The sequence below is a fragment of the Macrobrachium rosenbergii genome, chromosome 2, assembly GCF_040412425.1.
Source record: "Macrobrachium rosenbergii isolate ZJJX-2024 chromosome 2, ASM4041242v1, whole genome shotgun sequence".
Taxonomy (NCBI): domain Eukaryota; kingdom Metazoa; phylum Arthropoda; class Malacostraca; order Decapoda; family Palaemonidae; genus Macrobrachium; species Macrobrachium rosenbergii.
The window spans coordinates 16,068,168-16,093,781 of record NC_089742.1 but is presented as its reverse complement, the minus strand read 5'-3'; the positions used below and the strand labels follow the sequence as shown (position 1 = coordinate 16,093,781).

Here is a 25,614-nt window from a genome sequence, read left to right as displayed (position 1 = left end):
ACACAGGCTTCAGAAATGCCAGGACACACCAGGTGAGGAAGACAGGAAGCTGTCTGTTCCGGAGTGACGGCGATACTTTTGCACAAAATTAAAACCTCACCAAAAGGAAAGGATAGCATACAAATCAACAGAATTAAGTACGGTTACATTAATCGTCTGTATCTAATCCAATTCCTACACTGAACCTCAGTCGAAACTTATGCTCCACAATCCAGTAGGCTACTGTATAATTTCTTTATGCTTTCATTCTAGTCCATATATTTTCAGGAATTTCATTTTAGGAGTGTTTTGAGTAGAAATTAAGCAATTATGTGTCAGGTTTGAGAATTAAATTTGAATCTATATAAATTTTCGTAACCTGAGTATGTCGTCGCCTGGGTAATTTAAATACAGCGGCAGCTAGCAAGGAATGGTGTATGAAATTGTATTCTAAAAGGGGACTGCTGTCTCAAAAGAATCCTAAATATACTCGTGAAAGAGAAAATGTTGTAGAAAGGCATTTTCATTGGTTGATCGGTTTTGATTAAGCTGGCCTTATGTCATCCTGAACCATGACGCAAGTTCCAAAGTCTCGTAAGGCATGAAAGGTAATAGGAAGCTTGGTATGGTCATCTGGGCTCTGACCAACCAACAGAGGAGCTTAAGAGTTGGTCAAGAGTTGATGAAAGAACAATTTTTGGGATTCAATAGTAAGAAAAGATGTGAGTGATATTAAATCCAACCAATATTTGGTTGAAGAAGCCTTTATGGGTAGATTGTAATATATATGGACGGATACTTTAGTTTGAGAGGAAAACGTTGCTGTAAATGTAATATAGTTTCAGTCCACTAAGAAGGGATTAAGAATAATGTACAAGAATATGGATGTAAAATGGTTAGACACTGAAATGGAGAGAATACTCTTGGAGTATTCAAAGATTCAGGGAATAGGTCACAGAAACAGCAGGAGCGGTTTATTGGTACAGGAGGTTCGAAAGAGTTAATAAAAGCAGTGACTGGTGGCGGATGAAAAGAGGATTAGTAAAGAAAACCGGAAAAGGGACTGTTTGAAATGCAGTTGCAAGACAAGAGACGCAAATGGAGACCTGCTGCCTGAAGAGAAGGAGCTCTAATAGTGGCACAAAGTTCTGAAAATATTTTCTATTATATATGTGCAGGATAGAAAAATAGCCAAGAATGTGAAAAAATAGGTATTAATGTGAATCTGGAAACTCTTGTAGAAGTGACCGTTGATGGCAGTTATAAAGCTCAAGGAGTTGATGGAATTAAAAGTGGCTGGCTGTGGTATGTTGAGAAAAGACTGATTAAGGGCATGGGCGCAGTAAGTAAGGTATTTCTAGATAAGATAAAGGTCCCAAAGGAATGCTCATTTATTTGCATAATTATAGAGGCATAATATTACTTAGTATAGATGAAGTGTTACTTTGGGACAGTGAAGGGAAATTGCTAACATTAAAGAGGACAACTGGTAGTCAGAAAAATGGAACAGTGGGGGTTAATATAGATGGCAGAAGAGTGGTAGCACCCTGTAGTTTTTTTTTTTTTTTAACTATAATGGATGCTGATAGTGAAAATTAAAAGGTGGCTCATAGAAAGGTGAAAAGGAAGGTTGCAGGGCGAGTGGAAAAGAGAAATGTCTAGGAAAACCAAAACTGGGTTTTATAAAGAGACTGTTGCACCAATTTCTTCTCCGGAAGTGAAGTGTGGGTGCGGACTGAGAAAGAAAAAATGGATATGGTTGACATATTACAGTATCGTCACGGTACACGTGAGGTTTGTAGGGCTGAAAAAGTAGCAGTTGAGGAGACCCAGAGAAGTGGGATGAAAGAGAGAAGGCGAAAAGATGCATCAAATGTTTCAGATGGTTTAGTCGTGGAAAGCAACAAGCTGGTGAAAATAAAGTAAAATTCAGAAGGTTGGGAGTAAGATGAGGGAGACAGAATGAAAAGCCTTTAACCTAAGAAAGCAAGAGATCCAGTGTGAGATAGTGGTGAAGCTGAAGTGTGTAGGGGGTTAGTCACACTACTCATGTGTAGGCTTATAAAGCTGCAAATGACGTGAAATTTATAGCATTCATATACATATACACATACATGTGTATATATATATATATGTATATATGTATATATATATATATATATATATATATATATATATATATATATATATATATATATATATATATATATATATATATATATATATATATATATATATATATATATATATATATATATATGTGTGTGTGTGAGTGTATATGTGTTTTTAACGTTGTAACATTTCAGATACCGTGTTACAACTAGAACTTTAACTTCCTTTATTTATCTTTTTTTTTTTCTTCCTTTTTATATGATTTACTTTTGCATGAACTTTCTCTCAGTCACATCGATTCAATTCTTTCTTCATGAATTATTTCCCCGTTTCAGTTTTTTCTGCTTCATTTTGATTAGTTTATGATTATCTCAGTGTTTCTTTCCTTCTGGCCTTTTCTTACCCCCTCTCTCACCTTTCAATCTCATCGTTAAATCAAGTTGTTTTGCAACTCTGCATAAACATACCAAGGTTACTTCTAGTCTCGACAACTGTTCCGGTTCCATAGTCAATAATTTTGGGTCAACTAAGAATCATTTACATCGATTTATGGTTAAAATTTTAAAAGCTTATGCCTAGAAAGTAAAACCTCTGTAGTATTCTGGGGTATGATTTTAAGTGAAGGTTACTATCTGCATATATCTGTTTCAATACTTTCACAAAAAAAAAAAAATGTAGTTTAATGATTGTCTGTTCACAAGTTTATTTACGCAAACAGATTCCCCTTGGCAGCATATCCCATGTGGTCTAGTGGCTAGGATACCTGGCTTTCACCCAGGAGGCCCGGGTTCGATTCCCGGCATGGGAAGAAGATTTTATTGCATGTGTTCCTTCAAATTCAAAGTGAAAATTCTTGAAAAAACCAAGGTGCTGTCATATTTCCGTCGGAAGTAATGTCTAAGTTCTCAGCGTGATCACGGTGCAGCATTTAAATAAGGGCTTCTGTGGATAAGTCGTGACGATGTTAGTAATCTATTTTAAACATTGCATAGTACAGGAATATAAAGTCTTTGAAAGGAATAAATAAATAAATAAATAAATAAATAAACATGCGTTACAAAGAGGGCCCACTAAATGAATTTAACTGTAAAATGGCGTAACTCATAAAGGTCAACGAACCGAGCGATAACTTTTCATGAGTCATGAAATACGGATGCGGCATCCGCCATCTTGAAAATGAGTAGTGTATATCAATTATTATCAGTTAATGAAACTTTTGAGAGAGCGAATTATCAATTTAAAAACACGATGGTGTATTTGATTACGGAAAAAATGTCGGGAATGAGAAATTAACAGAAGGGAGGAAACCAAACTTTCCTCTTTCAAATAATAATGAAATATCACAAATAATATGTAATATTTAGAATAAATTACATTTGAAAATAGTGGCATAAGTTAAAATGACTATCGATTGGTTTGTAGCTGTTTCTATGAAAGATAAGAGGGCACATGAAGTGGGAACACAAGTGCTTATACATACACAGCCCATTAGCAAGCCTTGTTGACAGTTGTAGACTGAAATTCTTACATGTGCGTGTATATGTTACCCTTCATTACATACATGACAACTGTATTTTTGGAATTCTCATACAAATGGCCAGAAGGGGGCGTATTGTGAGTACCGTTAATGAAAAGCAATTTAAAACAAATTTGAGATTGGTTAGAAGCTTACCGCAGCTAAGAACTAGGATAAAGTTTTCATCATATCTTTTGTAAAAGTCTGGGTGTAGTTCAAGGAGCCATTATTATTAATTTTTTTTATGTTGGTTTTAATTTTTTCCTGGAATTTTTTTTAAAAGTTGAAAAAGAATGTCAATATTAGCAACAATTTTGTGGGCATAAAAAAGGTTTGTATTTGTTCATTTCAGCTTACCTACAAAATTCCATGGTTCATGTCTAACACGACAAGAATTTCAATAACCGGAATGTTTTTTCATCTATTGCTTTACAAGGATTAATATATATATATATATATATATATATATATATATATATATATATATATATATATATATATATATATATATATATATATATATATATATATTATATATATATATATATATATATAATTAATTTATGTACCTTGTGAAATGTTGATCGCTAAAACAAATTACAGTACATAGATTTTCAGAAGTGTCTTCAGTATTACCGCATATGTTTTTTTTTTTTTTTTCCGCAAGTAGTGATATATTTCAACGCCAGTTCCACAATTAAAATTAAGTGACAGGTATTTTTAATATTTTTCAGACAGCTTTGAATCAAGAAATACTCAGGATATTGTATATAAGGTTTGCAACTATGCCTGATTCAATGAAAGTTGTTAATCAGCTTCAAAGAAAAATAGTATTAGAAGAATGAAAATAGATGTCGATCTATTGTCAAGAGGTGAAGGTTTGGGGTTGGAATGAAAAGAAGTACGAGTTTAATGTTTGCAGTTTGATTTTTTACAATCAATACCAAGCATTTCTTTATGCAGAATATAGACGAAAAAATCGCAAGACAAAAACTTTTTATCATCTATATAGTTGAAAAGATAATTGTTTTTTGTGACATGAGTTAGGCCCAGGATAACAATGCACCTTTGTCCCTGTAGAGAAAACAATCATCCTATGAACTGGATATCTGGTAAAACGGTTATATATTGTAATATTAAGCCCCCGTCTATTATAACTGATTCAAGTCTAACGAAAGAAAGGTTTGACAGAAAAAGAGACAGTCTAGGAATGTACACACAAGGTTCATTTATATTAAATTAAATATGTAAAATGTGCCGATTTTAAGAACTTTTTTTCTGTGATTTGGAATATCCAAACAAGGAAATGATTATATCCATCAGTTTTCCAAGAAATAATCCAGGTGTGAGGTGGTGGTCTTACCAAAAACATGATTTGCAGAAAATATGCCTGGTCCTAATCTGATATTAAGTGGCAAGCCAATCATTTTCGAAGAGTTTTCCACCTGCCGTGATTTTTGTTTGTACCTCCTTTCCTTAACATGTACATATTGCAATATCTCTGATGTTTAGTTTAGGTAGTATGAAGATGTCAGAATAGATGAAACAGATCAGGAGCAGGTTGTGTTCTTTCTTCCTAGTCTTGTTTATGTAAACCATAATTTACGCCATAGTCGAATGGTAAGAATATTGATATTATTGATGGGTGATATGAGCATTTTATAGAACCTTTGTGGAAGGAAAAGGTAACTGAGATTATCGTCTGATCTGTAAAGGTATAATGTTTATTAGTAATACAGGGAAGATATATAACAGGAGCCTAACTGCTATAGAGAGCAAGATAAAAGAACCAATAAGGCTGGCTAGTGAAAAGGTGACAGAAATAAATGTAAAATTTATCACATAGTATAGTATGTGGTGGGATTTTGAAAGAGAGAGAAAGGCTTATACAGAAGTAAAATAAAAGGATGAGTGGATCAAATATTTATTATGAAACAATTGTGAGGAATTTGAGAGTCAAAATAACAAGGTGTATTGGACATACATGATCCTGCCAAAAATATCTATGACTGCCTGGGTGAAGAGGCAAAAGGGGTGTTAAGGATGTGTGCTATAAAAGAAATTCGCTGAGAGCAGTTCAAAGTTTTTTCCCTGAACGTACAATATGCGTTTAACACTGTGCATGTTCGATTACCCGGCTTGGTGTAAATATTGGCCAATGACGGTATGTGTTATATTCTAAAACCTTGGTAAACTTTTTTCAAGAATGAAGTACTTACGAAGGTTCAGATTTAAAACACAATTTTTTAGGTCAGTGAATTTTTTTGTTGTACTGAAGAGAAGCTGGAAAGACCGGTGAAAGAACATGAAACAGAGAATTACATGTGATTACTAACGCGGATAAGGTTAGGAAAATAAATGAAAGCCTAGAAAAGGCGTATGTAATTGAGAATAAGTATAATGGTTGATAAGGAGACGAGATGAATCACAAAATATGACACAGCTAACATAGTAGGGCATTTAAGCTTTTGAATTGATGAGAAATTATCTGTAGAAGAAAATCATGAGAGAATTTTTGAGTCAGCACTTCTTGGAAGTGAGGTAAGGATCTTGGCTCCAAATGAAAGGAAAACAATGTGGGACTTGTGAGATGAGTTGTTTCCATGATAATTTATTTGTTTGATTCAAGTTATCTCCGTTAATAAGAATACAATAGGACTAGTTAGGGAGTATTTCCAGCCTATTTTAGTAGGAAAGAACAGCTCCAAAAAGAGGGCTGGAAAGGATAAATGAAGAGAAAAGACAAAAAAATTGCGGTTAAAAATGTAAGCAAGTGTTTAGAGCTGGTTTGATTATGTGGAGAGAATGGTGATTGGTGGTTGGTTAAACGGTTGTATAATTTGAAAGAGTTAGGATTTAAGAGAGGCAAACCTAGACAGTATACAATGTTGGGATGGAAGAGGAGAGGTAAACGAGACAGTGGGAAAAGTTTGGGATGGAAAAGGAGAGGCAAACCTAGACAGTATACAATGTTTGGATGGAAGAGGAGACGGAAACGAGACAGTACTGGCTAGGGACGTAGAAATGGCGCTGAAACGAGTCCTTAAAACCCAGAAATTGCTAAACTTCCCGTAAGACGGTGAATAATGGTTTTTATAGCCCTCCACTGATGAGTATTATATCTAAGCATGGGAAGAAGCCAATGTTAGGAAGTTTTCTACAAAAGGCATTCATCCTATATGCAGCAATTAGAAGAAGAATACGACATAATTAGTTACATTCTTTTTCTTCGAAGCCACACCCACGTAGAGGAAGCAGTTTTTTGGTTAAAAAATTATAGTAATCAGTAAAATATTTTCTTTAAACCGCAGGAATAGAACAAAACAAACATTAAGTTTAGGAAGTTTCTTATACAAATTTCCTTTTACTTTTTAATTTTCAGGAATTTGTAGTAAGCATCCTTACTAAGATAAAATCCTCTGCTGAATTAGTTTTGGTTTTGTATGACATATTTTAATAATTCACTCAAAACCAAGGAATAGCATAATAAAATGGATAACAGGTAAACGATAAAGAATTTTTACATGGAAGGGTAGTTTGTCGAAAAATTTTCATTTTTTTTAACCGCATAAAGGTTTATCATCAGATCAGTCATCGAGTTATGATGTATAAAAGATTCAAATATCATGAATTAAAAATTTTGCTACTTACTACGGGTAGCTTTTACATTTCTTGGATATGGACAGTGATAAAAAAAAAGGTTTTATGCCGCGTTCATTAATATAAACCTTCAGGAGACCGGATAGTCTAGAGTAATGGATTTTATTACCAAGACAAATATCAACTAAGGATCTTGCGTTGCCCAGAATGCTTGGAGAAGAGCTGATACCAAAACACAAAGTATTACCGTGATACATGGTGACTAATATTATGAATAGAGGCTAACATCGTTTTGGAATAGTTTAATCTTATTTTTTTTTTTTAGTTAAAAAGGGTCCTTTTTGTAAATATTTATCTGTTATTGGTAAGTAGTAAGAGAACATCATATCGTTTATCATCAATATCTGGTTATCAGATAACGTTAGTGGTTTTCAGGTTTTCGTGCGAGTAAGTCACGTACGTATCTATCTATCTATCTATCTATATGTATATTAGATATAGATAGATATATAGATAACCAGTTTTTTAAACTTGACATTAATAAAAATGTTCGAAGAAGTCAGCGGTGATCAAAATACCTTAAGCGTGTAGAGACAGATTTAGCCTTATGGCATTGAAGAAATCACCAGTCTGGGAAATTTTTTTAATATTCTTTCAGTTCCTTTCCTCCGGGTCCAAACTTTTATTCCCACGACCTCTGTTCCCACGGAATATGAATATGGACATTAGTGCTTTCTTAACCCTCTCTCTCTCTCTCTCTCTCTCTCTCTCTCTCTCTCTCTCTCTCTCTCTCTCATTACCATTGTCCCTGTTTCCACATTTCTGCTGTTTTTTCTGTATGCAAAGGATTCATAATTGAATGATTTAACTATAAACGGCTGCCTTTAGATACTTTTCGTAATGAAAAGGAAAGAACTATATTAATAGTTGATATTAAAATGTCTATTTTCATCTCTGTTAATTGTAATTTGCTTCAAAAGGAAGTAAAATTTTTCCAGAAGGCTTAAACCGGGTTTAAAATCTTTCTTATGAAAACTGTAAATAAATAAAAAATAAATTTTTGGCAATTTGTTTTTCGTACAATTTACTATGAGGACTTACAGTTCAGCAGCGTTACTTCGTATAGATTATGGTCTTCAAACCTGACCTTTTCCTCCTTGAGCGTCTAGCAGACGTGCTTCATACCTCATGGCCTCTAGGTCACTCAACAGGTGTGTCCTGTAGTTTATATTGTGGAATATGACCACTTCTCTCAAAAGTATTCTTCACAGAATTCTCTGGCCTGGGAAGAGAACTCGTGTTATTCATATCACATACCCTTACCTATCCTTTGGTCAGCTCTTGCCAGAATTCAGATTTGTTCACGAAGCCTGAAATTTCTTTGAAATATCTGAATTTAGAAATAATAATGTTAGAGACTCTGTAATACTCGTCATCTAAACGTTAAGCAAAAATATGTTTGAAATAACTGAATGTACAAATACGCATTTTGGAAACTGCATCACTTGTCACCTCTTGGATTATGTAAACTTTTTAGGGTAGCACGTTGGATATTCTGATATCAATTTTGCTATGGCCCCCCAGAAATGTTATTATTCAAATAAGTGATTGTCGTTACAATACCTTCTTTAGCTGTTGTGTGGAACCTTTCGTTTTCAAGAAAAGTTGTTTTTTTTATTTGATGAAACAGCTAGAATGATGAATTGAACGAATTCTATAATAAATCCGGGCCTTTATTTCTAATAAGATTTTCTTCAGGAAAACCCATAACCCCCTTAACAGTTTAATAGACAATTACCGCGGAAACACATAAGACTTTTAACAGACAATTACTACTCATCTGTATGGTGGAATTTGAGTATAAAATTCCCCTACTAGTTGAGGCTTAAAAAAAATTTTTGTTATTACCTTTGAAATAATACAATTCATTACATATCTGGCTGTATGATATTGCATCTGTTGCTTAATGTGAGAAATTAATATGTATCAGCCGAATTATATGAATCTTTAAATAGATATATAAATAATAAATATTTTTTTTAGGGAACAGACAACGAAATAAAGAATAGAAATAAGAATAACTCTTGTTATGGCCATGCAAGGTTCTTACGCACACGAGCACAAACTATACCAATAGCAGATTATATTGTGGTTGCTCTGCGTTTCCTTTGCTTAGGCCTTAGATGAGATTGCAGCACATTTTAATTTAAATCGTGTGGTCGGAGGAAGCATTTGTCAGAGAAGATGCTAAGTGCTAATTCCCGATATATGAGTTACCATACTTCTTATTAATCAATATCGACTCAAGTATTCGTATATTTTAAGAGCAAGTATTGTTACTCCACCATTCTCACATTACAGTTATATTAATTAGAATGTGTGTGTGTGTGTGTGTGTGTGTGTGTGTGTGTGTGTGTAGAGAGAGAGAGAGAGAGAGAGAGAGAGAGAGAGAGAGAGAGAGAGAGAGAGAGAGAGATGTTGTATTGTTCTTTGTCAAATTGTGTTGTTTGGTGAACACAAATAATTTCTAAAGGCCTATATTAATGAAACAAATGTAACCAGGCTTAGATTCCTACATAATATATGTTTGCCCCCTGGAGACACTGTCTACATTACCATATTTTCAATGAAATCTGTTTTGGTATGGGAATTTGCACTATAATAATAAGCATTTATGGCATTCCCATTTATAACTTATTATAGGAATATACTGACCATTTCAAATTAAGATCACAGATATACTTATTGAGAGTGCTTTACACTGCTGTTTGCCGTAGCAATATAACCTTATAATTTTCATTATTGAGTACGGAACTTTGTTGTTAATAGGGGATTTTCGGAAACGCTTTGGGGTAACCGCAAGTGCTTTTTGGCTTACCACAGTAAGCATGACTACGCACAAAATATTCATTTGACCACTTCCGGTGTGGCATACTGTAGCAAAGGATGTAAAAACTTTTAGAATCTGTATTATTGCAACTCTAAAATATGATATAAAAATTGTTATATTAAAGATATATAATTCTATCTAACAAATACGAACAGTGAATGCAGTTTTATAATAAACTAGGGCTACACAAAAGCAGCGTTGACAATCGGAAATCAACTAAGTAGAATCTGCTTATAGGTGAACATACCTGAGATCGAGGATCTACTGAATTTTGAATTCCGAGAGACAAGAATTACTGTCAGCGGACCTTGAAAGCAATGATGAGAGAAGAGCGGCAGTATAGTCAAAATGCAATCACATCGCAATACCTAAATTTGGTATACTTTATGATAACTGAATTAGCAAACTTGGTCATTTAACACAGTATCATTTAGTGCAAATTTGAAATAACTGAATGGTGTAATTCTTTTTACTGACATAAATATCCAAAGAAAATTGGCGTTTAAGGAAATGTTACAATGCTAGTATATACGGACTCATAAAATTTATGTTGATGACAATTTTACTATCGAAAAAATCTTACAGCAACTTTAAGACAAAGATCAGCTAATTGATTTGAGGGTCGCAAAAACATTAATATCAAATATATTATTTTACTATTAGTTTTCACATTAAAATAGCTAATAATTTTGTATTTTCCGCATTTTTCGACACCGGTTGGGGTGTCCACATTTTTTTATTACAAAATAGTCTCAGACAAAGCTATTTCCTTTATATTTTTTAAAGCATAAAAAAATTAGCTGATTTTATGTTTAATCCGTTTTCGTTAATCTGTTTATTATAATGGAGGCAGGTTATGTGTTTTAAATTGGGTTCAACATATTTATCATGATCCTGTTTCAACGCGAAAGGTTTATGGCTTAGAATACCTCATGCAGAGAAATATATAGATCAGGATTTATGAGGCGAAAAATAATGTCCATTGTAAATGAAGAAGTACATAAATTAAATGTTAATTGCAACTAATACTTGATGAATAAACGGTTAACAGCGTTACACCTGTATATTATAAGCAAATATTAAAGAGTTTAAGGGAAAAATCAACAGCTGACTAGAATAGGTTCTATGCTTACATCATTTACAAACAAATACGGGTACTAAGCGCAATTAAGTAAATTAAGAAAGAAGACTGAGAGGCACCTGAAAAGTTAAACAGCTATCATAGGTCTGATGTTATTCTCTGAAAGTGTATGTAAGCTATTGTTGAATAAATGTTATCTGACTATAAATGGAACTCAGAAACTGTTCATGGGGGCCATTTCCTCTTCGTATTTAATCGAGACAAATGATGTATTACCGAAGTGATATTGGTAGATGTTCCGCACACTGTCCCATAATCCCATGGAGTCAAGATCAACGTTCGTTTTCTAAATTAAGAATTGAAATCACAGGATTACTGGTGCTAGGCCACACAGTAAAAGAGCAAAAAAAGTTTGAGATCAGGGTCTGATATATCATTGTAATAGCTCGTGATTCTTGAGCGAAACAGTTATCTTTTTATCTATTATGAACAAATGAATGGATGAATTTTTATTCATATTTATTCTTGGCTTATTTTTTTCTGTTTTCATTTTTTTTATGCACAGACTATTTCTGCAAGACATTTTCTACTAAAATGATAAGATTATTATTTTTTTCATGGATATACTGTATACTAATAATAGCAATACTAATAATATTCAAACTTATATACATTTGCATTTTGGGAAAATTAAGAAATCCTTGCATCCATAGTATAAATTTCGTTTTGAGATAAATTGAGAAATGACTTTACTCTTTAATTACAGACTGATTTTGCACAACATGGTAATGCCATCCGTTTGTCATGATTTGCCTTTTAACGAAAAACTCATTAAGGATCGTGGAATTCAAAGCCCGATATGTTGTAACGACTGTGATTTGATTCGCCTGAGTCTTTGTTGCGGGTTTTGATTTCCGACTAAGGTTCCTGAGCTACTGATACATTATACCGCGACTGGGATTCTGTGAATTAGCATGCCTCATATCGACATGGCTCACTGAAGTAACTCTTCAAAAGGAAGGAGTAAATTGAAGCACATTTTTATCCGAATACTATGGCGAGTTACGAATTCGTGCGACATATATCAAGTATTCTCTCCATGTGTCTTCTGTTCCAATATATCATGGATATAATTTGCTATTATAACACTAGTTGCATGATGGCGTATGTTGAGGGATAGAATTGTTCTAGTTTTGGTGTTCATAATTTCTATAATTTTTGGGGGTTGTGTTTATAACACTGGTATTGTGTCATTCGGCAAGACCAGCGCATTTTTTTTATTAATCTGTTAATAACTGTAGACTTAAGAAACTTCTTTGGAATTGTAGATTTCTCTAGTCCTCATGCATGTTTTGTGCGTTTTGTTAATTTTCCCTGTAAAGAAGAATTTAAAAATATATATCTTTAACGCGCATGCGAACAGCCAAAATTTTCCATTTCGTATGGGTCACAGGCTGTGTTTAAGCATATGATTATTAGTCTTTGAGATTTTTTAATATCTAATCAGCACCATTAGAACTTAATTTTTGCGCTTTAAACATTTTTTACAGCACTGATTTTTGTATGAATTTTTTTCGAACACTTTATGAAAATTTTCATAAGCTGAAGTTTTCGATTACAACTAAACTTCTTCGAACTTTAATTATTTTGACAATTATATTTGCCTCACTTTTCAAAGTATCAAAAATACACCAAATGTAGTTGGCTGTAAAACGATTATTTTGGCCGTACCTGAAGAGTGTAACGAAATGCAAATTAGAAATACAAGTTATTCTCTTGGTCCTTTGCATTTTCATGACCACATCTTTCTGCTTTATCCTTATTTTTTCATCTTAGCCAGGCCGTTTCCTTACCTGTCAAGCTAACTGTACTCACTTGCTGTGTTTGTGCGCACGCACGGCTGTGTACTCGGGCATATGATTTATGTATTACATTACCAATAAGGGTAAAATAAAAATATACAGTTATTAAAAGACATTTTAGTTTCTTTGCTTCTCGAATCGATAAGAAATAACACCTTAAGTCAGTAACAGACAAGAAAATAAATAAAAGATGAATTATCTTCTAAGACAGTGATTGTTTTTTTATAGAAAGTGAAGCCAACGGAATAATAAATCTGTACAAATAAAAAGCGACAGTAACAGATGAGTATGTACAATGCGTTCAAAATGCTTATCAAAATTAGTTATGATACAACCACGGGGTGGTTAGATGAGGAATTTTGGATCTCTCATCCTGAGACAAAAGTAGAAAATTAATCTTAGTATAAAAATGACATTGAACTCCATGATAGAGATTAATACAAGAGGGAGAAAAAATAGAACCTTAAATCAAAATTACCTTCTGACATGCAGAAGCTGCCCCATAAAAAAGTCGTCGTTTCTTGAGAAAACACTGTCACTATTTACAGAAAACATGTGTACCAAAAAATTTTGGTAATGCACTATTTCACAACAGTCACAAAATCTCATGGGTACACGAAGCTCTTTTGAGAAACTTTTTGAGTATATAACACGCACTTTCCGACATAAATACAAGCCAAAGCTCACTGACCCTGTAATTGAATTATTTTCCTTAATAATCACCCTATATTAAGGGCAATATGGAGGGGGGTCGAACTCCGGCGGCTGCTCCTGGTAAGGAGGGGCAGATGGACTATTACCTAGTGGAAGAGTATTTTCTAAGGACATCTGTTCTTGCGTAGGGGGGAGGAGACAACATGCACCAGCTGACTGCGATGACAACTGACCAGCAGATGAAGAAGAGCAACTCGAAAGGGGCCCCTGAGCAGGTACAGAGTAGTCAAAAGCAGGCATATCAACCTGCGATGTCGGCCTAGATGCAGAATATACAATTGAGTAAGCCTTTGCTATTTCATCGAAGGACTTAGGATCCATGACCTTTTTAGCAGCTGTTAAAAGTTTTGCCATGTCTGTTGCACTTACAGGATAGACAAGACTCTCGGAAGATAAATGACGTTGGTGAGTATTATTCTGAGGCCCTGGATTGTGCTGTTGTTGGGATGGATTTGAATTCTCTGGGTTGCCGGCGCACTTGCTTGGGTTTTCTGAGGTACTGGAACGTTTGTTTTGCGCCGGTGAAGGGTTTGAACGTTGGTTTTTTGTTTCAGACGAACTTGAGCGTTGGTTTTTGGCTTCGGACGAGCTTGCCCGCTGGTTTTTGGTTTCAGACGAGCTCGAGCGTGGGTTTCTGGCTTCTGATGAACTCGAGCGTGGGTTTCTGGCTTCCGAGGAGCTCGAGCGTTTGTTTTTGGTTTCTGATGAGCTTGATTTGTGACATTTACCCTCAGATGGATTATTTGTTCGATGGCTCTTAGAGTCAGACGGGCTTGAACGTTGAGTTTTGGCTTCAGTTATGTTTAAACGCTGATTTTTTACCTCAGAAGGATTAGAGCGTTGACTCTTAGCCTCGGATGTATGTGAACGCTGACTCTTGCTCTCAGAAGCACTTGAACGCTGACTCTTATTTTCTGACGTGTTTGAACGCTGACTTTTAGCTACAGACGTGTTTGATCGTTGGCTTTTGGCCTCAGAAGTGTTTGAACGTTGACTTTTAGTCTCAGAAATGTTTGAGTTCTGACAGTGAACTGCAGGCATGCTTGGAATTTGATTGGGAACTGTGGAGGGATTTGCATGCTGTCCTCCATTTTGAGTGGGTATAGCATTTGGAAGCTGACTAACATTTCCTGTGGGGACAGAGGCCCTTGTTAACTGAGAAGCGCTACTGTGATTAACTGGGGTGCTTGTAACAGCACTTGTCTGGAAATGCACAGCTGGAGAATTGACAAGCGGGGTTCTGTTGAACCTGGCTGACTGGGGGTATGGGTTGCCCTGTGCCTCTGGCAGAGGGGAGTAGGTCACCAGCTGAACTCCTCGACGCTGAGATTGCGAATGAGGAGCTGTGGTGACCCTAACTCGATGGAGCTGAATGTCACCAGGTGGACTTGGAGTGTTTGGTTCCTCCTTCTTATTCGTTGTCATAATAATACAACAAATGAAGACACCGACTGCTACCATACATGCTGGAAAAGAAAAGTGGTTTGGTTACAAAGTCTTCTTACGAGCTAATGCGATACATGCTGAGAATCTCTCTCTCTCTCTCTCTCTCTCTCTCTCTCTCTCTCTCTCTCTCTCTCTCTCTCTCTCTATATATATATATATATATATATATATATATATATATATATATATATATATATATATATATATATATATATATATATGTGTGTGTGTGTGTACGTGTGTGCAAATTTAAGAGAGGGATGGAGAGCATTTTCATTTGTATCGGTTTTGGGACAACCTATCTGCCCAACGACAATTGTAGTACAAGAGTCAGTCCTTCAGAGGTAAGATTGCAACAGGGTATGAATTACTCTAATTCTCTCTCTTTAAATCTGTTCATGCATTTTACTATTATCAAACGAACTAGCATTATCTGCAAATCATTGTCAAAATTTCGTTTCTGTTTACTCTAAGAAGTTAGGCGTACATGAAAACTACGAACAAAATGGTTAATTGAAATGTTGTGAACCATCACTGATAATTTCTTGGGAGTTTAAATTTACCCAGTGACTCTTCTGTACACGTGCTAAACTCGAACAGTAAAAACCAAAGGCATCAAATCTGTTCCGTCTTGAGAATGCTGAGAGAGGGGGATGCACTTCAGAAGTTAAAGGCAGTTACTGTTAACAACAGTTCGTTATTGGCACATTTCTCTCAAGTGACAGCGCGCATCCGATGAACTGTTTCCTGCGCAGAGTACAATCAGTGTTTGCTTTCAGTAATAGAGGGCCTGATTTTTATTTATCCAACCCTAAGCACTAGAGTGTTGGTTTTAAAAGGCCCAACTGATGAACAAAATCTGTGAATTATTAAACTTAATTTGAAAGACGCATTTTACTTGTACCTTGCAAAAAAAGTATTCAAAATTAAAACTCTTTGATCAGTAAGTTCAAATGCCGTCAGAATTTATTCCTATATGCTTTTTGTCCAAGCAACTATGTTTCGACTATTTTTTCTTCCTTTTAAGACATATTCTTTCATTCTTCTTGGTCCCTGTCTTGTCTTTTCGTTCCATATGACTAAGCTTTTAAAATTCAATTGATCAAGCGTTACGTAAGAGATATAATCCATTGACATTGTTCCACACTCCTCCCACGTTTCTTGCTTGAGGACTGAAGTGGCAAGTTTGTATTTCTCTCAATATTTCTACGTTACGAAATACATTAAAAGAAATACTAGATGTTAAATGTAACATTTTAGAAGTATGCAAGCCAGAAAAAAGAGGTTTTTAGATGATGGCATACTGACAACCTCGCACGATACAACTAAAAATTAAACTAACAAAGATAACTTACAAAGACAACTTTAATAAAAAATTTAGAATAGCATATAGAATTTAGGCCAAAGGCCAAGCGCTGACCTATGAGGTCACTTTGCGCTGAAACGGATATTGACAGAAAAAGTTTTAAAAGTGTAGTAGAAGAAAAACCTCGCGCTTTCACTATAAATCAATTGTTAGGAGAGGGTGGAAAGTAAGATGGAAGAAAAAGACTATGAACGGATGTACAGTAAAAGGAATGAAAAGGGGTTCCAGCTAGAGGATGAAGGGGCACTGCAAAGAACCTTAAGTAATGCCTTCAGTGCACATGAGGTGCATTGACGACACTACCCTATGCGGGAAACAAAAATTTAGTATATATCTGATCAAATTTAAAACTATATCATGATAATGCTCCCCTTTAATCTATTTCCCATTACCATCTACTCACTTTTGCCTATGAACCAAAATAGAATATGGCGAACTTTCTAACTCTCTCTTGCTGGGCTAATATTTGATGGTTGTTTATTTTCATGAAGGTAAGCGAACGCTATCAGACCAAATAAGAATAACTGTTCTTTTTAAGGCAATTAATTACTTGGAGACGGTTTTGATAACCATAAATTGATGTCCAAGCCCAACATTAGTATTCATCATAGGGAATTTCTAAGATCACGAACATGCTAGTGCATATGAATTAATGAAAAAAAAAGAAAAATTAGGACTACACTCAAGTTAGAGGGTCGATAATTGAGTATTCATACAAATACAGAATTAAATTGAAATTATGCAAAACCAAAGTAACTCCAGCAACAAAAGCAGAATTCTCCGTCTGTGAATACAATAAATTGATATCTATGTTAATGTTAACTACTTAATATGGCGGGGTTTTTTACTATTATTTTATATTTTAATTAGTCTGCTTTTTCTCACATTATTTTACGTCATTCATAAAAAATTATAGTGTTGAGGATATATGATTTAAGTGGCCATTGTCTCCAAGTTAGTCACATGCCATTGATAATGTAAATGATTGTTCTTAAAAAGGTACCTCGGGCGTTTTAGTATCGTATCAAATATTGATGTTTAGTAGCGCTGAGGATATAAATAGTTTTAGATGGCTGTATGACAAATCAGGTATTACATTTTATGAAAATAAGACGGGACAATTTGAAAATATTTTTCATTAAGAAAATAATTCAACGTGGATATGTTTAACACTTTTGTTACTCAGTTGTGTAATTACAACTTCAGACCAACTTAACTGCTTAAATTTAAACTTGCATAATCATATACCGAAGAAGTTACAAGAAGAATTAATTAGACGACCAAAATGATGATGAATAAAATTGGTGTGACAGGATGAAGTTTCTCTGGTTATTTTAGCAAGAAAAAAAAATAAAATTCGTAAATTACTTGACAGGGTTATATGCAGCAAGGAACCGAAGAGTTTAAGAGATGTCCTTCGGGCCATATCTTACTTCAGCTATATATATATATATATATATATATATATATATATATATATATATATATATATATATATATATATATATATATATATATATATATATATATATATATAATTAAAAGTACGGATAAATATATACTAAAAGATCAAATATATAATGAATACTGGGAGAATGCGCTTCCTTATAGCACAAGGTCCATAGAATACTAATGGTGACTGAGTAATTCATAATAAATGAGCTTGGAGACACTCAAAATGAGATTAAATATATATTCATAAATGTATAGTATGACTCTTAATAAAATTTATTCAAGAACCGAAAATTTTACTGACAAGGAGAGACGCCCCCCCGGTGGATAGGACCAATAAATAGGTTTTGTAGAAGACTGGGATAAGGCCTTAACTGAACCATGAAGAAATATGCCCTACTTTGCGCAAATTGCATGGAAAATATCTAATTATACATGTAGATATACTCATAACGTACAGAAATACACTGAAGGTCTCATAGAATAATAATATATTTATTAGAGTTCATTAGAAAAACAACTCTACTTAAGTATATTATAAATCCATACGCAACAACTTTTAAAACGGTTACTTGGCTCAACTTTTCCAAGAGCTAAATTTTTATGAAAAAATAGAGATAATTGTTAATTTCCAGATGACGTAGTTACCGTGGTTTGAAGAAAAAAGAAAATGAAACCAGGTCACCACTGACGATTCCGGAAAAAGCAATGAAATGAAACGCCACTTCAATACAGTATAAAATTTTTCAGTATTGTTCATGATTTAGTATGCGATAATTTATCGAATTTTAATTTAACATTAAATACCCTCCCATTCAGGTCATAATTTTAATACAATTTCATTCTGTCCCGCTTATTAATATGCAAGCAAAATTGCTATGAATCCATCAGGACGTTAAAATTGTCCACTGGCCTGTCATTTTTCTGTCTTATAGTTTACCTGATTTCTCTAAATATGGTAGATCTAAGTAGTAGCTCCGCGGCGGCGATTTCCTTCTAACTTGACTTTTTCTACAGTTTTTTGGTTGCTAATTATGGATTTACCTTCAATTTTTGTCCCACGAATGTAATTAACCTGTAATTAACCCCTGAAGTCCATCCAACAAGGTGTTTCCATACGCGATCTTTAAGAGACAGAGCACGGGTGCATCTGTTTCGAACAGTTCATATCCCGTCCGGCAAGTGCAATAACTTGTTAACGTATGGGTACCGCCGGTCCCGGCCCAGTACTAAACACGGCGAAGGGACATTCCATTTGGCCGACAACAAACAAATGCACCGCCAGTATCAGAAGCCCTAAAAGTGTAGAAAAAACCAGTTTCCAAGTAAAAACAGGCGCGGAGCTAATACTTAGAATTACCCTAATTATGAGTGGACTGATTGAAATTCCATAAATAAAATAGATACGGTTGACGAAAAAGTTCATCTTCTTGTACCAAGCTTCCACAACGTTATTGTTCATTGCAGTTGAGTATATCTAAGAATAGCAAGTAATAAATTCTTAATAGTGCAATGTCTCATGTGCTAGGTCATAAAAAAAGCAATATCAATTTTTTTTTATCCCCCAAGACTTGATTTCAATCGAGACAAATTCTTTGTTGTCTACCTTCTCTCTATGCTAGATTCATAATTCACTGCGGTGTTGCAATTTCTATTATAAAAGCGTTATAGTCCGGTTACCTTTCTAAGATCGCTAGTGTGGGGTGAGTAAGGAATTCCTGTGGTGTCAGACGTCTCATTGTTATGATTAAAAATTTTGCCTTGTTAGAGCCTCCTCAAACAAAAAAAAAAAAAAATGTTATTCATTTAAAGGTAACAACGAAAACATTTGATTTCATATTTTTTCAGTACAAACCTCCTTTATTTTCATAAAAACAAAAGATATGGCATAATTTTTGGCCGGCGCTGCCAAACCTCAATTTCGCTGACACGTGGTCACCGAGGGCATTTTAAAGGCCAGCTCGATCAAGAACAACAACGGTGGCTACCTCAGTCAAGCAGCCAGTGAGTGTCAGTGGACAGTATGGATGGCCCGAGGGATAGCCAAAGCGGATCAGATCTCTCCACCGCCCTTGGAGCGTCTTCACTCTCAGAAACAAGAAAGGGCTATGTAATTAATGGTCAATTATTTTTCTCTCCAAAATGAAGAATAGTTTATTTAACCTGCACTGGAACTGAAGAATCTAATCACGTAACCAATATAAATGCTAAAATAGAATATGGACAATACAAATGGCTTGAAAGGCTATTCCTGGCGAACCACCCTCATAAATTTTAAGTGTTAATGCATTAAACACATTATGATATTATTATAAGAACTATGATCATTATTTCATTAAGTACACAAAGAAAGAAAATTCATTAAAAACAACCAAAATTTACTCAACGCTGCTTCTTTAGAAAGCGAAGTTCAGTACATGACAGGTCTCTGGCAAAGCCATAAACAAGGCATTAAACCCGAGGATGAGATTAAAAAGGATAAATAGTTATGGCAGAGATGTATTCTTTTCCTGCCCCCACCCTAGCGATCTTAGAAAAGTAAACGAACTTAGAGTCTCTCTGTAACTTTCTCTCTTGTTTGCTAAATTATATTATCGTTAAATGCAGTCGTGATCTCTTGCACTTTTGACATATGTGAAAAGGACCATACAACTACACGTGTAAACAGTTTTCAAGAAGTTACCGTTCAAACGTTAACATTCCTTTTGTCTGAGTTGGTTATGCCCTTAATTCAGATTTCAACCATATAAACCGGACTTCTCCGTTTTGCTTCGGTATAGATATACAACGGCAATTATGGTCAACTTCATTGCTAACACTGAAGTAGTAATTCTACTAATGCACAGAACAATTGTGTATGTGATGAAGTCATATATATATATATATATATATATATATATATATATATATATATATATATATATATATATATATATATATATATATATATATATATATATATATATATATATATATATATCATGCATATGTGTGTATGTGTGTGTGAGTGTGTATTTGTTGGATATTACTGATAGCATCAGCATGCCTAATTTAGTACCGCTAAAGGGAAGGCAGATATAATTGCAATGTCTAAATAATGGAGCCCTGGCAATAGAAGCTCTTCAGTATTTCCATCGTATGATCTCCTGTTACTTCGAATAAATGGTTAAATGTGATTTAGTAAATTAGATGAAAAATAACGTTTAAATGTTGGAACTAGAATAGAAATAATTCGAGTAAACTTGTACTGTATGCTAACTAAAATTTGCAAAGACTCCATTTTGAAAACACACCCACAACATTACGTATCTAACCTTTGCTCACATTCACTTCAAGTTTTTTCTCATATAAGGAATTTAAGTCTCTTTTACTAGTTTTTGCAGTACCTCATCATCAAAAATCAATATTGTAACATCTGCAACAACAACTAATCACTCTCCATTTATGGTCCATTTTCTCATTCCACAATTTTGTCTCTGTGTCTAACGTACTTTATCTGATTTCTTGTATCAATTACCATCCATAAAGATATTGAACAACGAAGGAGAGATAACACAAGTTCCCTAAGACTAAATTTTGCACTAAACTCATCGCCTCTCCTTCGACCTATTGAAACATATTAGTCAGCCACCATAAGAACTCTGAACTGATTCAACAAATTACCTTCATTATCATACATCCTCATTTCCCTTTCCACATTGTACCTCTGGATACATCTAAACCACATAAAGTTTTTTCCAGCACTCTCAGGCTTCTCATATAACTGTTTCGTAATAAACACTTGATCCACAAACCTTCTTCCATACCTAAACCCATAGTGCTTTTAATATATAAGTCGCCTTCATTAACTTCACCCTTATGCAAGGCAATAACTGCTCTTGTCAACCTTCCTATGAAACTCATCTCTCATACAGACCTTACTTAATCTGGTCAGCCACCTAACCACACTTGTACCACCATACGCCAGCATCTCCCCTGTTGCTTTCAGTATCCTCTTAGTAATCTTGCGTGCTCGGAAATATTTTATAAGAATGATTCCCTTAACAATCTTACTTACATCCTCGAAAGTATTTTATTTTTATAAGAATTATCCCCTTAATAATCAATCTTACATCCTCGAAAATATTTTATAAGAATTATTGTCCTAATACTCTTACTTGTATTCTCGAAAAACTGTTATGAGAATTATCCTCTTAATAATCTTACTTACATCCTCAAAAGTATTTTATAGAAATTAACCCCTTAATAATCTTACGTACACCCTAGGGAGTATTTGATAAGAATTATCCTCTTAAAAATCTTACCTAAAACCTCGGAAATATTTTATAAGAATTATTCTCCTAATAATTTTACATTCTCGAAAGTGTTCATAAGAACATTCAAATTCTTACTAATCCCTTTAACTCTTGCATCATCCAGATCTGTTACTCTTTTGTCCTTCATATCGAAAATTTCTTCAAAATATCCACTCAGCAAAAACTTGATTTCATCCCAACAGCATCTCTCCATTTCGTCTCTTATTAAGACTCACATTTGCTCATTTCCTCATCGATCTTCCTTACAGCAATTACTACCTTTACTATAACTTACTAACCTCCTTAACTTACTTCCAGGTTCACTCCAATATCTTTATTATTAGACACCATTGTCTCGTTTATTTATTTATTTTTTTTTTTGCACTTACTTTTACACAACCTTTCCATTTAGCATGCAGCTGTACCCCTTTTCCTTCATTAAACTTCTGATTTCCTCGTCCTGTATTGTTTTCGGTCCCACTTGGTAATTTGCCATTCCCACAAACCAACTCTGTTAATTGAATGACTCCATTCTGAAATTTTGTATAATCCTTTTATACGCATTACACTTATTTGTCTTTAACCCTAGCCCATTTTTCATTCTCAGCTTTCTTATCTCCAGCTCTCACTTCCTCCTTATCATATTCATCTTGTTTTAATCACATTCATAACCACAGATTCAACATGTATCCCCTTTTCCTGCCGAGAGCAACCAGATTCGCTGGCCAGCAGCACCAATATGCAGTAAATGTGCCTCGGTGTCGAACTTCTCAGTTCCAGAGGTTCTTTATTCCTCACTTCGTTGGACTGAGGACATCACGCAGCTGGAGCTTCAGAAGTTCAAGCGAACTTGCAGTTCATTACTACCCTAATACAATTCAACTGGCACTTTAATATTTTGCTTATATTTTTATTTATTTATCATTTTGTTAATTTATCTGTTCCTCTAATAACTGATCTCCTCTTTCTGTATGTCTCATTACCTTCTTTCGAATGAACACCATATTCTTTGGAAGCTTGAATGCCAAGTCAATGACCCTTGTGGGCTTGTTTCATATGAATAGAGTTCATCTTCTTCTTAATAATAATAATAATAATAATAATAATAATAATAATAATAATAATAATAATAATAATAATAATAATAACTAAAACTTAGGAAAATTTTCACTTCTAATTCCAATTGTTCCTGTTCTCACTTTTGCATTCATCAACTTGCTTTTTTGATTAATCTGCTCTGCACAAAGGTATGATGTAATTAAGTCAAATACATACACACAAACACACACGCACACACACATATAAATATATATATATATATATATATATATATATATATATATATATATATATATATACTTATTTATTATATGTATATTATATAATATACACACATATATATATATTCATTTATTTATCTATTTATTTATTTATTTATATAAAACTTAAATACATCATATCTTTTGTGCAGAGCAGATAAATTAAAAGGTATGTTGATGAATGTAAAAGTGAGAACAGGAGCAGTTGGAATTAGAAGTGAATATTTACCTAAGTTTTATTATTATTATTATTATTATTATTATTATTATTATTATTATTATTATTATTATTATTATTATTATTATTAAAATATGAACCATATTAATATGAAACAAGCCCACAAGGGTCACTGGCTTAGCATTCAAGCTTCCAAAGAATATGGTGTTCATTCGAAAGAAGGTAATGAGACATACAGAAAGAGGAGATCAGTTATTAGAGGAACAGATAAATTAACAAACTGATAAATAAATAAAAAAATAAGCAAAATATTAAAGTGCCAGTTGAATCGTATTAGGGCAGTAATGAACTGCATGTTCGCTTGAACTTCTGAAGCTCCAACTGCGTGATGTCCTCAGTCCAACGGCGTGAGGAATAAAGAACCTCTGGAACTGAGAAGTTCGACACCGAGGCACATTTACTGCATATTGGTGCTGCTGGTCAGCGAATCTGGTTGCTCTCGGCAGGAAAAGGGGATACATGTTGAATCTGTGGTTATGAATGTGATTAAAACAAGATGAATATGATAAGGAGGAAGTGAGAGCTGGAGATAAGAAAGCTGAGAATGAAAAATGGGCTAGGGTTAAAGACAAATAAGTGTAAGGCTTAGAAAAGGATTATACAAAATTTCAGGATGAGTCATTCAATTAACAGATTTGGTTTGTGGGAATGGCAAATTACCAAGTGGGACTAAAAACAATACAGGAGGAGGAAACCAAAAGTTTAATGAAGGAAAAAGGGTACAGCTGCATGCTAAATGGGAAGGTCGTCTAAACGTATATAAAATAAAAATAAAAGAGACAATGGTGTCTAATAACAACAAAAATACTGGAGTGAAGTTGGTAGTAAGTTCAGGAGGTTAGTAAGTTATAGTAAAGGTAGTAATTGCTGTAAGGAAGATCGATGAGAAATGAACAAATAGATCTTAATAAGAGACGAAATAGAGAGATGCTGTTGGGATGAAATCAAGTTTTTTGTTGAAGGAGTGGATATTTCCGAGGTTTTAGGTAAGATTTTTAAGAGGATGACTCTTATCAAATACTTCCTAGGGTGTACGTAAGATATTAAGGGGATAATTTCTATAGAATACTTTCGACGATGTTAGTAAGATTACTAAGAGGATAAGTCTCATAACAGACTTTCGAGAATGTAAGATTATACATATATATATATATATATATATATATATATATATATATATATATATATATATATATATATATATATATATATATATATATATATATATATATATATATATATATATATATATATATATATATATATATATATATATGTATAATATCAGCGTTCACCCATTTTTTCGACCGTGATCACTACTTCCAATAAACTTAAAGTGCTTAATCGGGGAATGAACTCCCTTTGCCGAAAAACTCCAAAACCTTAACCACCAATTCATGCACTTACACAGAAGTCTAACACACACCGCTTATTTACCTCAGCCTTACACTCACTCTCTCACTCTCTCATATCTTGGAAACTGAGGACCTTCCATCACAATACCTCTTTTACCTCTTTCACAACATCTGTCTTACTTTTCCAGGACTTTCTCACCTACTTCTTCTCAGCGTTTCCGAAATGTATGCTCTTTCCATATATCATAGAAAGAGCATTCTTTTCATAGTTTATGAATGGATTGTTTCCCATAACAAAGGGTTTTTTCTATTAAAATACCAGAGAATAGTCACTGCCACAGTCATTCTTGAATTGGCGTCATCTGCTATGCAGATATCTTTCATAGCGA

General features: G+C 34.0%; 1 protein-coding gene and 1 non-coding gene across 2 annotated transcripts in view; one reads left to right on the top strand and one right to left on the bottom strand.

Annotated features, from left to right (window-relative positions):
• The first annotated feature begins 2,827 nt into the window (after nucleotides 1-2,827).
• TRNAE-UUC (transfer RNA glutamic acid (anticodon UUC)) lies at nucleotides 2,828-2,899 on the top strand. Its single transcript has one exon. It is a non-coding gene; the product is annotated as a tRNA-Glu (tRNA).
• A 10,243-nt stretch (nucleotides 2,900-13,142) lies between these two features.
• LOC136843835 (uncharacterized) overlaps nucleotides 13,143-25,614 on the bottom strand; it is a 24,283-nt gene continuing 11,811 nt past the window's right edge. The window contains exon 3 of the mRNA XM_067112638.1: nucleotides 13,143-15,220. Coding sequence (XP_066968739.1) covers nucleotides 13,770-15,220 — 1,451 coding nt within the window. The 3' untranslated portion in view covers nucleotides 13,143-13,769. The remainder of the gene's footprint in view (nucleotides 15,221-25,614) is intronic.